Source organism: Rhineura floridana, chromosome 16 (genome assembly GCF_030035675.1).
Source record: "Rhineura floridana isolate rRhiFlo1 chromosome 16, rRhiFlo1.hap2, whole genome shotgun sequence".
NCBI lineage: Eukaryota > Metazoa > Chordata > Lepidosauria > Squamata > Rhineuridae > Rhineura > Rhineura floridana.
The window spans coordinates 2227608-2244868 of record NC_084495.1 but is presented as its reverse complement, the minus strand read 5'-3'; the positions used below and the strand labels follow the sequence as shown (position 1 = coordinate 2244868).

Below are 17261 nucleotides of genomic sequence, written 5' to 3'. Positions count from 1 at the left end.
AGCCATTTCTAAAAAAAAAAGAAGTAGTCTGGAAAAGAAATAAAGAACAACTGCTGTTATGACCCTGGCCAAACATACTTCATTCTTAACCCTACAAAAAAAGGCAGCTCTGTTAACCTTGAGATCAAGACCAAATGCACAGTTATAAGATGGGGGATACTTGGCTCAGCAATACTGCATGCGAGAAGGATCTTGGGATTATTGTTGATCACCAGCTGAATATGAGCCAACAGTGTAATGCAGCTGCAAAAAAGGCAAATGCTATTTTAGGCTGCATTAACAGAAGTAGTTTCCAAATTGCGTGAAGAACTAGTTCTCCTCTATTCGGCACTGGTTAGGCCGCATCTTGAGTACTGTGTCCAGTTGTGGACTTTAAGAAGGATGCAGATAAATTGGAACAGGTTCAGAGGAGGGCAACGAGGATGATCAGGGGACTAGAAACAAAGCCCTACAAGGAGAGTGTGAAAGAACTGGGCATGTTTAGCTTTGAGAAGAGAAGACTGAGGAGAGATACGATAGCACTCTTCAAGTACTTGAAAGGTCGCCACACAGAGGAAGGCCAGGATCTCTTCTCAATCATCCCACTGTGCAAAATACAGAATAATGGGCTCAAGTTTCAAGAAGCCAGATTTTGACTGAACATCGGGGAAAACTTCCTAACTGTATCACCCTATTTGTTTAATCTGTACGCAGAACATATCATACGGAAAGCGGGATTGGACCAAGATGAAGGAGGTGTGAAAATTGGAGGAATATCAATAATTTAAGACATGCTGACTATACCATACTATTAGCAGAAACCAGTAATGATTTGAAAAGAATGCTGATGAAAGTTAAAGAGGAAAGCACAAAAGCAGGACTACAGCTGAACGTCAAGAAGACTAAAGTAAACAGAAGATTTATGTAACTTTACAGTTGACAATGAGGACATTGAACTTGTCAAGGATTATCAATACCTTGGCATAGTCATTAACCAAAATGGAGACAATAGTCAAGAAATCAGAAGAAGGCTGGGACTGGGGAGGGCAGCTACGAGAGAACCAGAAAAGGTCCTCAAATGCAAAGATGTATCACTGAACACCAAAGTCAGGATCATTCAGACCATGGTATTCCCGATTTCTATGTATGGATGTGAAAGTTGGACAGTGAAAAAAGCAGATAAGAGAAAAATCAACTCATTTGAAATGTGGTGTTGGAGGAGAGCTTTGCGCATACTGTGTACTGCGAAAAAGACAAATAATTGGTTGTTAGAACAAATTAAACCAGAACTATCACTAGAAGCTAAAATGGTGAAACTGAAGTTATCATACTTTGGACACATCATGAGAAGACATGATTCACTAGAGAAGACCATAATGCTGGGAAAAACAAAAGGGAGTAGAAAAAGAGGAAGGCCAAACAAGAGATAGATTGATTCCATAAAGGAAGCCACAGACCTGAATTTACAAGATCTGAACACGGTGGTTCATGACAAATACTACTGGAGGTTGCAGAGAGCAAAGCCTTCCCTTCCCTTTCCCAAACACATGCCAAAGTGTTAATTCTTATTCCGTATCTCTCTTGTCCTCCCCGCCCCAGATCCATACTCTGCACCAGCCTTCCCCAACCTGGAGCCCTCCTGATGTTTGTTTCTTTTGGCTACAGTTTCCATCATTCCCAGCCAGCATGGCTGTTGTAGTCCAAAAACATCTGGAAGGCACCAGGTTGGGGAAAGCTATTCGGTACCATCTGGGAAGGCCTTAATCTGTTTCTTGGAAGCATCCAAATAAGGAGATTCTATATCCTCCCTGGAGAGATCATTTCATTGCCGGGTCCTCCCCCACCAGTTTAACCTAAATCTTTGTCCTTTTAGTCTAAGCCTACTGATTTTTGTTCTATCTGACCTCGTCTGGTTCTGCCAGTTCCGCTGTTCCACCAGAACAACTGCATGGAGCCACCATTTAGAAGCATCACAGAACGTGCAATGTCTGAATCGAGTCTTTAAACTTACGATGTCATGTCCCGGGCAGAGAGAGCAAGAAAATAAAAAGGAGACTCTCTCTTTAAACCTCAGAAGCCTCAAGTGCCGGCAGACAATAATATAATTATATGGAAGTGACTTTCAGCACAAGGAGGGCAGTTGTGGCTCAATTATTAACTGGGCTGGAGGGGGGACCCCTGACTTTATCGGAATGCAACCTTACTCAACAGCAATGTTTAAGTTGCCAGAGAATGCACCGGAACTGTGCGCAAAGGTTAATGAATTCACACTCGGTGCTAGACTTGGCCCTCCAACCACCTGATCTCCGAGAAACCTCTTTCCATAGGTTGCAGTTCCTCCCCTGCTGTTAAATGTAGCTCACCAGTCGTTGCCTCAAGTTTCCCCAAAGGGAAAAAAGGAAGTGCCGGTTTGAAAGTCACAGAGCTAGCACAGCCCTGTTTAGTTTATCAACAGACAGGAAGGCACGGGGCTACATGGAAGTCACATTATGTGACCAAGATGCCTGTCCTGCAAATACTGAAATGTGCAGGGACTCACAGCGGTTACTCATAGGTGAGTGAGAAGGAACTCTGCACATCTTCAGAGGCACTGTTATTAATTTCCAAGCCAGAACTCTGGTGAGTCCCATCCTGACTAACCCTTGCCAAAGAAAGAAGAGCTGTATTCTGGTTTCCCTTCTCAATAGATAATGCCAGGAGACCCACTGCTATAGTGCCTAATCTGTCTACAAGCAGAAGGAATGCACAGCTGCTACGAATACAGGGAGGATTGTCCATCTCTGTCTACCAAGAGCTTTGACTACCACAAGTGTATTTTGTTGTGCTCAGAACCCTCCAGAAGGAATTGTGATGGAAAACTGTTGATACAGACTGTGTTGGTCTAATATGCTCCTAAAAAATTAAGAGGAATAGCAAACAAAAACCCCAAGCTGTTTGTTTACATTTATTCCTATTTATTGCTGGAACAATTCTTATTTCATTAGAAATTGCAGGCGCTGCCACTAGAAGAGCTATTACCATGCAGGATGCATACCCTCCAAACACAATGCCAACTACTAGAGCCCCTGTGCACAGTGGCGTTCCAAGTGGCTTGCCGCCATGGGCTCCTGCTGGGAGGAAGGATGGGATATAAATCAAATAATAAATAAATAAATGAGGGCTTCCTTTGAAATGTATTAGACAAATCTTTAATAAAAAGATCAGTAATGACAGCCAAGTTTCCATGGAAGACAGCTGACTCATTGCTACTTGTGCACTCTTCCCTGACAATGCACTGCCACAGTGAAGTGCGCATCACACTCTGGATTTTGCAGTGCAATGGTGAGGTCCAACAGGGCTGCCCAGTGCTCTACGGCAGCCAACAGAGCATCACAGAATATGTCCTGGGATGTTCCACAGTGCACACAGGTTCCTTAGCTAACAAGTGAATGTGGAAAATATATCCGAAAAGGCAGAAAGTATGGATGTAGGCAAAGCTCTCCCAAGCCAATCTGGGGAAAGAATCTCAAAGCTTCTTATAATCTCTTTTTAAATCAGAGGTGAGCTTCAAAAGTCCTGGAATTCTTCACCAGCTCAGATTAAAATCTAAACCAGAGAAAAATTCACGGTTTTCCTCCGCACCAATAATCTCCAGTTCCCATGCCCCTCCCCACAAGCCCCTTACTACTCTTAACGCTCTCCTCCTCTTCCTCTGAAGGGCACAGAGAGGTGACAGGTGACATGCAGAGGAAAGGAGGGAGGCCACTCAGCGCCGCCACCATGAAATTCCAGTAACCTTTGGGATAACCACTTCATTTATGCCAATCAGGATGCTGAAAAAGGCAGAGGAGGAAAACATTCATCCTTCCTCTCCCTGCTGCTTCGATCACTAGAGTGACTGTGTATCCTACTTTACAGGGAACAGCCCTCTGTTTGAAGGAGTCCTCTATTTGAAATTATGTCCAGCACAAGATAAAGGCCCATAAGAAGAGGGGCAGAGGGTTGGATGTTGCCCATCAATAATCAGGACCTGGACAGCAAACTGAGTAGGCCACCTCACCCACTACCACACCAGGTAAGGTCTTAAGGGGAAGGGGAGAAGAGTGCTTGGTGGCAAAGGGGTTATTTACCAAGCCCTGGATTGCTCAGGAAATGAACCAAATTATCGTCCCTCCCCCCCCGTAATAACTCAGTTTGTTCCCCAAATCAGTCCTTGTCAACTGAGGGGCAACCTGTCTCTAGCAGTAAGTTTGAAAGCCAGCACTATGGAGTGTCTGGTGAGAGACCAGAGATGACAATAGGCAGCTATTTGCATTCCCGTCTTTGGGGCCTACTTCCAATCACCCATTCTTTAATTCAGATGTTCAATCTGGGTTTCCACATTTCCTCTGCCCACTCCCCAGAGTTTTCCATGTAGATGCCCTGAAACTCAGAGAGTCCATAGTTAGACTATGTGTTATTTTGGGGTATGACAGACACCAAAGCCTGGCCAAAGGGCAGGCTATAAACTAAAACATGAAAAATCATTATCTGAATTTTCAGACTGACATCTAAGGCGTGCCAGTGCAGTAGAGGCCAACCACTTCAACAAGAGCAAAGCAAATCAGGTCCAATGGATGAAGCTGTGCCTCTCCAGCATGAAGTATGCCATAGCCAAGTGCAAAGATCCTCCATTTCCCATCCAAGAGGACCCTAACTCCGCAATTCTTTTACCATTTCTGGGGGCTATGCTATTGGTTCGACATCCGTGTGCCAACATATCTGAATGTTGCTATTCCAGCACACCATTTACACTTCACCTAATCTGAAAGGCAATTCAATACTGCCGTGTCCTACCCAAGCTCCAGTGAAATGAAAAGGCCCTGCAAGTGGTCTTCTGCAGGCAGTCAATTCATTCCAGTGAATTTTGTAGCAAGGTTCTTTATTTTTACATTCTTATCACACACACAAAATTACAGAGCAAAACCAGCAAGATTATATTTGAGAACATCAGAAGAACACTAAAATTAAAATATGGGCATACACAAGTAGAAGCTCTCAAGGCAGAATGGAATAGTCTACCTTACAAGGATTTAAGAATTATAAGAAACATGTATGAGCTGAACAATGATTTATCAGGAGGGTTTCTTGTCAGTATATAATAGAATAAGTCAGCAGGCACGTCCTGAAGCTTATAGGTTGGGAGGTGACTTGTTGAGTTGAGACTTCCTCCCTCAAGCACCCCAATATGCTATTTGGACTAGATCCAAAGTTTCCTGAAGACCAAAACCTCCATGGGCTTTACATAGGATCTCTCTCAGGCAACACATTGTTGTTGTAGATCTATCAGTAATAATAATAATAATAAAATAATAAAATTTAATTTTTGTGTCGCCTATCTGGCCGAAGCCACTCTAGGCGACGTACAAACTAAAATTCAGTAAAATACATTACAATGCAGATAAAATACAATGAAGTCATTAATCACAGCAGCATGAGATCAGTTAGGGCAATCAATAGATAATAAGTATCCCAAAAAAGTTAGCCCTCCCCGGAAATCCTAAAGGCCTGTCCAAAGAGCCAAGTTTTTAAGGCCCGGCGGAATGTATCCAGGGAAGGGGCATGGCAAAGATCGAATGGGAGGGAGTTCCAGAGAGTGGGGGCCACCACTGAAAATGCCCTCTCTCTAGTCCCTACCAACCTAGCTGTTTTCGTTGGTGGGACTGAGAGAAGGCCCTGTGTGGCTGATGTAGTTGGGCGGCTTAATTTGTGGTACTGGAGGCGCTCCTTCAGGTAAACTGGGCCGAGACCGTATAGGGATTTAAAGGTTAATACCAACACCTTGAATTGGGCCCGGAAAACAACTGGAAGCCAATGTAGGTGAAATAATACTGGCGTGATGTGATCACGGCGGCGGCTGTTTGTAAGTAACCGAGCCGCCGCATTCTGCACCAGTTGTAGTTTCCAGACCGTTTTCAAGGGTAACCCCACGTAGAGCGCATTGCAGTAGTCTAATCGAGAGGTGACCAGGGTGTGTACCACCAGTGGGAGCTGATGAATAGGGAGGTATGGTTGCAGCCTCCGTATGAGATGTAATTGGTACCAAGCTGCCCAGCTCACTGCCGAAATCTGAGCCTCCATGGACAGCCTGGAATCAAGAACCACCCCGAGGCTGCGGACCTGATCTTTCAGGGGTAAACTTACCCCATTAAACTGTAGGTCAACAGCACCCAACCTCCCCCTGTCACCCACAAGTAGCACCTCGGTCTTATCAGGATTAAGCTTCAGTCTGCTCCTTCCCATCCACCCACTCACAGATTCCAGGCAATTCCAGTAGTGGTGCAATGGGGTTCCAGAGGCCAGCAAAGAGTCAAGGTCACAGGTAGCCAGCAGGCTGACCTCCAGATGTTGCTGGGCCACAACTCCCATCGTCCCTGACCACTGGCCATGCTGGCTGCGGGCACCACACTGGCTACCCCGATCAAGGTGGCTGGACCACTGGTTCTTCTTCAAAGAAGCACAGAGACTTTACAACCAAACTGTTAACGCCAGCAGGTGGGCATTCTGGGCTAATGGGAAGGGCTTTGTTTGTGCTCAACAAAACAAAGGAGAACTCTGCTGTGGAATCTGTAAGGTTACAGGATTGAAATGGAGGCATTTAGATACACAGACTATGGGAAGGCCTGCACTGGTTTCACCCATCTAAGGCTCAGAAAGAGAAACAATCATGATGGAAAAAGGAGCAGAAATATATTCTGCTTCAGCACTTGATCTTCAATTGTTTCCTTTTTGCTCTTCTTGTTAAAAAGAGAGGGATGGGAGGAGAATTGCCAGTTGCCAAAAAAGAAGACCCCTCTGCATTTTTATCACTGGGTGGATGCCCCATTTCAACTGTTTAGCTGGGGGGAGGCGGAAAGAGAGAAATACTCTCTTCATCCACATCTGATAACCTTTTTCATAGAAATAACCCCCCCCCCGCTTCCCAGTGAATGTGAAAAAGGACCTCAAAGAGCAGGTACCAGCCAAGGTGGGCTGCGCCGTGCATGTCTGATACAGCCACTGACATTTTGTGCCATGTGCACTGATGAGCCCAATGCCTCCCATATGGGTCGACTCTTGCCAGGTGTACTGGATCGCGCTGCTGACTCACCTTGCCTGAAGCTGCATGGACATTTCTTAGCCTTCCAGCAGCATAAAGCAAGCATAATGTAGCACAAAACTCCCCAAATCACACACACATGCAGCTCTTCAGTAGCAAAAGCCAAGAAAGAGGAATCACAGATGGATGTTTAACGTGGCCTCCGTTTTGTCGTGACTCAGTCGCACAACGCTGGAGCTTCTGTAACAGTTTATGCTTGTTATGAAACTTCTGTGCAAGCAGAGAAGTTCTTCCTTGTAGTACACCCAAACAAAAAAACAAGTAATGTCGGGGGGGGGGGGTGGAGAGCCTCAGAATCGTGCCTTTCTCATGTAACACACACACTACCCTTCGCCATCATTTGAAGGCAAATACAGTTCACCCTGGGAGTGCCAGTTACGTCTCTTCAGTTCAAGAGCCAAAAGAGAGAAGAAGCAAGCAAGTATGCAATGTAACTATTAAACTGACAACATTGGAGTGCGTTGTGCTGAAATGAAGATGTCTGGTTTACCTTGAAGCTGTGCTGCATGCCCCGCGGTAGTCTCTCTCACACACACAATCACTGCAGGGGAAACTTGTTGGACATCAATCCTTGAAAGGTTCAATCGCTTTCTCTGCTGCAGCACAGACAGGGCAAAAACCAAACCGCACATGCCATGGAGTGACAGACAGACAGACAGACACACACTGAGTTTGTTGCAAGCTCCAGAGCAGCAGAAGCAGCTGCTGCTCGTTGGCCGTTGTCAATGCAAATGCAAGTCGTCTGTCCCGGGCACAGGTGGCCAAACTGCTGGCACTTCCCTCCTTCCGCCCTCCTCCTGATGCTCTCAGCCAATCGCTGGAATCCCAGGAAATCCTTCCAAACAGCTGTGCGTTCCTAACCTCTTGATGTCCTTTTGACTATGCAACGTCACAAAACAGCCTTTTTTACTTCAGCACAACTGCTTGCTAATCCAGAATTCTAAGGGTGCTTTCAGCCAGGGACTTAATATCTCAAACAGGTTGTTGAGCTATTGCAAATGAGATATTATGGGTCACAGGTTTTGAAAACTTATCAGATTTTCCAGGGTAAATACACTTTAAATGAGGCAAAAACACATAGTTGTCATTTTGATGTAGATGCTGCAAAAAACTTGCATGCATGAGGAGTACTGGAAACCAACCACACACACCCCTATTATCACACTTTCTTTAGTAAGTGGAAGGGGAGTTGACGGAGGGCTCTTCCAGCTTTCCCTGTGGATAAGTCATTTTTTTAGGGTTAGGTTTTGTTTATAAAACTTGCAACACTCACTTGACCAGAGATGACAAGGACAGGGAGGAAAAAGAAAAGTGTGTTCCTGCATGTCCACACAAGACGTGATGCTTCTTTCAAGACACCTTCATCTCTCTTCACAACAAATATCCCCAGCATCAATTTCACAATTGCCTCTCTGGGAGACACATTTACAGACAGGAGAATATCTTCCACATATGTCTGTGACAATTAAAAATAAAATAAAATAAACTTATTGCCAACTTCAGATTCATGCACATGCTTGGCATGTGGTCTGCTGTCCTAAGCAAGTGGCAGACTAGATCAAGCGCAAAGCTCTGTGGCATTGCACCACTGCAACAGAAAAACCTAGATGGTGCAGCGACTGAAAATGGTGCACCAGCAACGATGCACTTTTGCTGGTGCAGTTCTGGAGACACAGCAGGACTGTCCTGGCAGTGGAAAGCACAACCATATTTTCAGACTTGCCCCACCCCGTATCAGCCATTTTAATGCTGCACTGCCAAACCACAAAACATAAACATTAACCCAAAAGTAGAAGTGACAAGTTCCACAGCTGGGACAGGATGCTGACTAGCAGAAAATAGCTAACTACCACATTTGCATCCCACCCTTCCTCAAAGGGCTGCCTGGGGTTCTCCCATTTATTTTATTTTTATCCACATACTTTTGAACTAATGCTGTGGTTAGTCAAGTCTGACTCTGCAGTTTGGACAAAGCCACCTCGTGAGTATCATGGCTGGGTAGGGACTGGAAACCAAGACTCCTTCATGCACCCATGCTCCGCTTCACTTTTGATGGCCAGAATCATGGGCTTATTCTCTTTCCAGCATTCCCTGGCACAGGAACGCAACAAGCTCTACTTCTCATCCTAAAATAGATCAAAGAACTCCCACCCCTCAAGCTTTGCAGTGATTGCTATCTGCTCCTCAGGCATGCCAGATCTTAAGGATGGATTCTAATTGCTAGCTGGCCTGCCCTGACCTTTTGCTGCTCCAAGAAGGATTTGTCCAACCCAGGTGTGAAACCACTGACACGCATGATCACCCTACCAGACATTTCCTTCTGTTTTGCCTCCCAGCAGCTCCACCTGTTCCGTTTACTGGCCCTCCTCCTTCCCGGCAGCAGAGACTACTACAGCCTCCCTCTGTTCTCATGCTAGAGTCTGCTCAGAGCGCACACAAAGAAAAGAAAGCAGAGTTTGGTAATCTAAGGGAGGTCCTTCAGCAGGGGGTGTTTACACACACTCTATACATGCAATTGTATATACATTAGTGCTGTGCCAAAGCTTTCTCCTACATTTCTTTTGGCCATTCTCCGTCAATTAATGTGAACAGAAATTGCATTCAAAAATTGCCAAAGGAGAGAAAATTCTTATGGGTGGAATGCAGGATAATTTTTGCACTTACCTTACTTTCGGGGAGACCATGGGTGTCATTCCTGCATTCAACAGGTCATCTCACCAGTGCCCTGCACTCAGCAGCCTCCCCAGGTGCCCACACTTCAATTAAATCCAGGGGGAAGGAATCATGAGGTAACTCTTCAGAACATAAGAAGAGCCTGGCTGCTGGATGAGGCCAGAGGGGGTTCCTCTAGTCCAGTATCCTGGTCTCACAGTGGCCCACTAGATGCCCCAATGGGAAGCCCGCAAGCAGGACCTCAGCACAAAAACGCTTTACTTTCTTGCAGTTTTCAGCAATGGGTATTCAGAGGCATGTTGCTTCTGACCCTGCAGGCAGAGTATAGTCATCATGGCTAGTAGCCACCGATAGCCTTTTCCTCCATGTATCTGTCTAATCTTCTTTTAAAACCATCCAAGATAGTGGTGATCACTGCCTCCTCTGGGATTGAATTCCATAGTTTAACTTCATGCTGTGTGAAAAAGTACTTTCTTTTGTCTGTTCTGAATCTTCCAACATTCATATTTATTGGATATTGACAAGTTCATAGTGGTTAGAGCAGCCTTTCCCAACTAGTGGGCCACCAGGTGTTGTTGGACCACAACTCCCATCAGCCTCAGCCAGCACTGTCAATGGTCAGGAAAGATGGGAATTGTGGTCCAACAACATCTGGTGGCCCACTAGTTGGGAAAGGCTGGGTTAGAGTGTTGGACTACAACCTAGAAGACTAGGGTTCGAATCCCCACACAGCCACGTAGCTCACTGGATGACCTCGGGCCAGTCATTGCCTTTCAGCCTCAGAGGAAGGCAATGGTAAACCCCCTCTGAATACCGCTTACCATGAAAACACTATTCATGGGGTTGCCATAAGTTGGAATTGACTTGAAGGCAGTCCATGTCCATTTTCATTACTTCAGTTGAGCTTTTTTTTTTCAATCAGGAAATGCAGGCATCTGAGGAGGCTGCCAAAGCCATAGAAATGTTTACAGGAAACACACACACACACACCTTGTAACAACAAGATAAATTCAAAACCTGCACTCCCCAAATTCTCAAGGAATTCTCAAGTACCCAGAGAATAAGTCTGAAAAAAAGGGAGGTTTCTTTCTCAGAGGAAGAAAACCTCCATGAAAACGGAGGGCAGATTTTGGCACGATACTAATTTGAGTCATCTGAATGCTGTTTTTTAAAACCAGAAATAACCCTTCTCTCTGCAGTAGACAGAGGCACGCTGAAAAGGAGTGAACTGAGCCACATTCTCACACATATACATACATAAATCCCATGGTATTGTTCATTTGAAGAAATAGCCCAGAAGTTGGGAATAGTCTAAAATATAATGCACACACACATATGCATGTGTGTGTGATGCCCCTGTATTTTGATTACTGTAAATATGGTAAGTGCAGGTTTTGTAGGGTAAATGCGGTAAGTAGAGTGAGTGAGAGGGGGGAGCACATCGGCTAGAATGCTGTAGAATGCTGTATTGTGATTGGCTGAGAGTTTGAGTGGCTGAAGGTATAAATGAGAGGATGACAGTTGAGAAAGAGTTCTGTTGGTTGGGTTGGTTGGTTGTGGAGTGTGGACTGGAGTTGGTTGTGGGTTGGATTATATTTGGCTGGTATTGAGGCAGATTATATATGCCTGGAAACATAAAGAGTGACACAATATGAAACCATATGCTTGTTAAATATCCCATAAGTAATCTTGTTATTTCCTGGTGTTTACAAATAAATATTATTCTTGGTTTACCAAAAGCCTGATCCTTGGCTGGGGTTTACACAGACCAGAAGGGAGGGCAGGGTAATTGCCAAGGTGCAGAGAAACAGTATCAAATGGTGGCAGCGGTGAAGAGATAGTGTATCACCGAGTATCCAGGGCAACCCAGGGCTGTATGCTTTATAGACAAAGATACAGGGGGGTTGTGGCCTACAAGTGCACCCAGACACAAAGTAACAATAAGCCAGAAGGAGACTAAGGCAAAGTTCCCAGGCAATATTGTGAAATAGGGAGTGGCTGGTGGTGCTGCCTAGCAGTGGGATCTGGCGAGATCTGTGCCAGAGCTGGTGAGAGAACAAATAAAAACCAGGATCCTGACTGGAGGGACCTGACAGGTGGTGGGCAGCAGGTTGGGATCCTCACAGTGTGCACACACACAAAACTAGGGGCTGCACCGTTGCTTGCTCTGCTTACCAACCCCCTGCCACTCTCCCACATTAGCTCCCTAGAGCTTCCCCTTCCTACCCCACGCAACTACTATGCTCTTTTTCACCTTCCCAACTTCGTTTGTGGAGCCACTTCAACTGCTTTGCACCCGTTTTCACTTTCACCTCCATCATCTCCGTGCCTCCTTCCCCTCCTTTTGTGCAACTCCCCCTTGCCCACAGACCACCCCCTGGTAGCCTCCTGCATCTTCCTCCTCCCACCCACTGCAACTAGTAAGCACCTTTTTCACCTTCCACCCAATTATGAAGCCACCATCCCCTCCTGTTCTGCAGCTCCTTTCATAGCTCCATTTTCACCTTTGCGCCCTTTATCTCCTCCTTCCCTTTCTCAACTCCCCCTTGCACCCAGACCACTCCCATTCCCATGCCTCCTCCTCCCTCCTATTCCGCAGCCTCCTTTGAGCACACACACCATAATGAAACAAGCTTTATGCGACTAAGATAAACAGAATCTTAAGAGTAAGTCCGTTGTGTTAGAGAAGGTTAAGTTCAGTCGATGGATGTTGAACATACATGGACATTTGCTTGTTAATAAAACACCTGTTTTAAATTACTACATTGTATCTGGAACTTCATGCTGAAGACAACACGTGGTCCCAGGAGTGAACTACATTGTGTGAAGGCACTATGGAATATCTGAGGGCTACACATCTCTGACACACAAGACAGCTGAGAAATGGAAGAGGGAGAAGTTTGAGTACAGCAAGAAAGAGACGGCGCTGAAATGAAAGAAGTGGCTGTTTAAAACAATAGGCAGAGTTTTGAGCAGAGTGAACAGGGATTTGAGTACAGCAAAAAGGGAGCTGGGACAGGCTGTGTTGTGTTCGCTTCTGTGTTGTATCCATCTCTGCTATTTCTCCTTGTTAAATCTTTTTTCTAAAAAAAAAAAACACCCTCAGTGCTTCTCAGTTTCCATCTATTCCACCCTCTCTCATTGTTTTAGACCACCACTTTCCCCTTGCCAAGGTCCCTCCCCTCTCAGCTCCGTGCCATGTGCAACCTCGGCCTCTTTTGCTGCCCTACCCCCACCCTAACTTCTTGCAAATCCAGGATTGTGACACGGCACCACAAATCCTCCAATGGGGGTTATGTGATTACACTCTTACAATTTTATCATATGCAACACACGTTATAAGGATTACCAAGCTCATAGTAGCTGTTAATTGTTTTAACTGACGGGGTTAACTGCATGGGTGTTTGGGTGGTGATTTTTATGATCTTCCATACTGAGAGACAGATTTACTTTTTTTGCCAGTCAAACATTGTGATTATGGCTGACACTAGCCACTGAGCTCTGAATTTCCCCATTCACATGCAACTTCAGCAGCTGCCACTTAATTGGGGGTGGGGGTGGAGAGAGAGATGGGGAAGCTGAGTGCCTTTGGCATCTACCAATGTTTTCTGTGGTCCAAAACAGCGAAACAATTAAAAACATTCTACAGTTACAGATAAAAACATGTTTCCATCCAGTGATCTCTGGGCTGCTACAACAGTCTCCTTCAGCCATCAAATGCCTGGATAGACTCATAGAATCATAGAGTTAGAAGGGGCCTTTAAGGTCATCGAGTCCAACCCCCTGCTCAATGCAGGAATCCAAATCAAAGCATCCCCAACAGGTGGCTGTCCAGCTGCCTCTTGAAAGCCTCCAGTGTTGGAGAGCCCACTACCTCTCTAGGTAATTGATTCCATTGTCGTATGGCTCTAACAGTTAGGAGGGTTTTCCTGCTGTTCAGTCGAAATCTGGCTTCCTGTAACTTGAGCCCATTATTCCATGTCCTGCACTCTGGGATGATCAACAAGAGATCCTGGCCCTCCTCTGTGTGGCAACCTTTCAAGGAATTGAAGAGTGCTTTCATATCATCCTTAGTCCTCCTCAAGGCTACACATGCCCAGTTTTTCCAGTCTCTCTTCAAAGGGCTTTGTTTCCAGACCCCTATTCATCCTTGTTGCCCTCCTCTAAACCTGTTCCAGTTTGTCTGCATCCTTCTTAAAGTGTGGTGTCCAGAACTGGAAGCAGTACTCAAGAAGAGGCCTACCCAGTGCCCAATAGTGAGGAATTAGTACTTCACACAATGTGGAAACTATACTTCTGTAAATGTAGCCTAAAATAGCATTTGCCTTTTTTGCAGCTGCATCTAATAGTTGGCTTATATTCAGCTCCTGATCAACCACTATTCCAAGATCCTTCTCTCATGTAGCATTGCTGAGCCAAGTATCCCCCATCTCATATCTGTGCATTTGGTTTCGGTTTCCTAGGTGTAGAACCTTCCACTTATCTATGTTAAATTTCATTCTATTGTGTTCAGCCCAATGCTCACTTTGAGTTTTGTTTCTGTCTTCCCAGGTATTAGCTATCTCTCTCAATTTTGTAACATCTAAAAAACTGATAAATATTCCCTGCATCTCCTCATTAATAAAAATGTTGAAGAGCAATGGGCCCAGGACTGAGACACTGATCAGACTATGTTCCTTCAGGGGAATACAGCCCCTCCCAGAACAGATTGTACACCTAATTCCCTGGCACGGGAACTAACCGCCCACAGCACTTCCGTCTGATCAGGATTCATCCTCAGTTTGTTGGCTCCCATCCAGCCCATCACTGCCTCCAGACACCTGTCCAACACCTTCACAGCCTCTCCTGAGAGCTGCATGTCATCAGCATAATGATGACCCTGTGCTCCTAATGCACGTGTGACAGCTCCCAACAGTTTTATGTAGATGCTAAATAGCATAGGAGACAGAACGGACCCTTGTGGGACCCCACAGCCCAAAAGCCATGGAGCTGAGCAACAATCTCCTACTACTACTTTCTGGTAGTGTCCTGCAAGTAGAAGCAGAACCACTGTGACACAGCGCCTTCAACTCCCACTTCCATGGTCAATGGTGTCAAAACCACTTTAGGATACTCAAATCTCATTGCCTCCACCCCAGCAAAATTCCATCACATCTAACCCTATACAGACCTGCAGGGTCAGTCTTCATTGGTTGCCAGTTCATTTCTGAGCCCGGTTCAAGACGCTCACATTAATGTTTAAAGCCCTAAAAGACTGAGGTCCAAAATTTCTGAAAGACGGTCACCTACAGACCCTCTCAGGTGTTGAGATCAGCAGACGGGGCCCTTTGGGTAGTTCTGCCACCCTCAGAAGTTCGGGGTATGTGTGGCCTGGGAGAGGGCACTCTCTGTGGTGGCCTCTAAGCTGTGGAACTCCCTCCCCACTGAGGTGCATCCGGCAACTTCAATGTTCAACTTTCAGTGAATGCTGAAGATGCACCTCTTTGCCTGGCCTTCAACACCTGAGATGGATATGTTTAGGACCCACCCTATTTTTCTGTGATGTTGTTTAGGCTGCTTTTAAATAACAACAACAACAATAACAATAACAACAACAACAACAACAATAATAATAATAAATATGTTCATCAAGTAAAAAGATGCCTCATTAATCAGGCAGCAATTTTAGTTTTTTTAATACAAATACTTACAGGAACTGCAGGCACATCCCTTTCTACTATTGACTATTACATTTATATCCCACCTTTACGTGATGGAGCTCAAGGTGGTATACGTCATTCTCCCCCTCTCTTTTATCCTCCCAACAGTCCTGTGAGGTTGGCTTGGCTGAGAGACAGTGACTGGCCAAAGAACATCCAGTGCGGTTCATGGGGATCTGTGATCTTCCAGGTCCTAACTTTCTAACCATACAACCTCTTCTAAAACGGTGCCTGCTGCAACATATGTGTGTATAATCTAAAAATAAAGGAAGTATGGGATCCCTTTCAGAATTATTTACTCATGTGCAAATCTGTGCAGACTTAAGTCTGCAACGCTATGCTTGCCTTATCATAAGTACGTTTCAGTAATTTCAAAGGGATTTACTCTGAGGTAAACATGTATATGATTGGTCAATCTGTTAAAATGGGAGTCTATTAAAAATCTCATCTGTTTAAGTCATCTAAGATTTCTGGGCTTCTTCCCCCACCCCAAAATGAAGCCCACTCCCTTTAGAACAGAGAACACAACCATTCCGAGGGACATTAAGTCATGACAGGGAAGTTGCAACTGCTCCATGTGTGGCTTTCTCACTTTCCTGCACCCCCCCCCAAAAAAGCTTTGATTGCTGAGGACTCCTTGCCTGGACCACAGCTGTGTTTTCTCACCTGTCAAGCGGCAAAGAGCAACCTCCCTCTTTCTCCCCCCCCACCCCGCCCACTTCCTTGGCAATGAAAGCACAGCTCGGGTTGCCCATCCAAGAGCATCGCCCTTTCCGGCCACTGCGCTGGGCAGTTCCATCTCCAACATGAATGCACCCGCCAAAGGCAAGGCAGAAAACCAATCACCAAACATTATGAAGCATTTCAAAGATCCTCAGTTGCTCCAGAGATGTCCAGAGGAGGCATTTGTATCGAGCCCTGTTGGGAAGGTTCCCCCCCAGCCACTTCCCCCCCCCCAAAGCACTCTCAAAGCAATGTACAAAAAGGGGGGGAGGAATAGGATACAGATTAAAGACCTCAGTGAACCAGTGGAAGGCTGGAGTAGGTAGGCCCTTGGTCTCATCCGGTAGGCCTCTTATGATTATTTATTTGGCAAAATTTATATTATTATTATTTCCATTTATAGACGGCTTACTATCTAAAAGGTCTCAAAGCGATTTACAATAGAATACACAAGGTACAATAAAAAAATGTCAAATTAATTTACAAAGCAAAATACATAAACAATATCCATATACATAAACATAAACACAGATTATCAGAAAATTATATATGGTTTATTCAACAAAAAAACTCTAAGCCATGTACATAAAACAATATAAAATATTCATTAAAACTCCAGGTAAAAAACAAGTTGACATAAAATTTATCAAAACATAAAATCAGCAGTTTTAAAACAAAATCACGTTAAAAGGTTGTTGTTTAATACCCCCGTCCAAAGCACATCATACACACGGTCACACCCTGACATTCCATTTCCATTAATTGCGGTATGAAGCTCCACCACCACCATCATTGATTTTGCACTCACAGCAACTAAGGCGGACTAGAATCTCTGCTTCACCCGTAAGAAGGCACATTTCTGCAGCCACTTGTCAGGATAGCTAAAGCAGCTTTCCCCAACCTGATGCCCTCCAGGTGTTTTGGACTACAACTCCAATCACCCCTATGGCCATGCTGTCTGGAATTGATGGGAATTGTAGCCCAAAACATCTGTTGATCCTGAGGCTGGAGGGAGCTGAGTTAAAGAGTGTTAAGCATGTGGCATTAGAGATTTTTAGGAGCTCTCTTCC

The 17261-nt window shown here is 45.1% G+C and overlaps 1 protein-coding gene across 3 annotated transcripts in view; it reads right to left on the bottom strand.

Moving 5' to 3' along the window:
- The window catches only part of STARD8 (StAR related lipid transfer domain containing 8), a 170164-nt gene that overhangs the window by 101807 nt on the left and 51096 nt on the right, over positions 1-17261 (bottom strand). The window contains exon 1 of one of the 3 annotated variants that reach the window (XM_061598406.1): positions 7587-7847. The exons of the other annotated variants lie outside the window; for them this stretch is intronic. Coding sequence (XP_061454390.1) covers positions 7587-7728 — 142 coding nt within the window. The 5' untranslated portion in view covers positions 7729-7847. Of the gene's footprint in view, positions 1-7586; positions 7848-17261 lie in introns of those variants that run through there. 3 annotated transcript variants of the gene reach the window in all.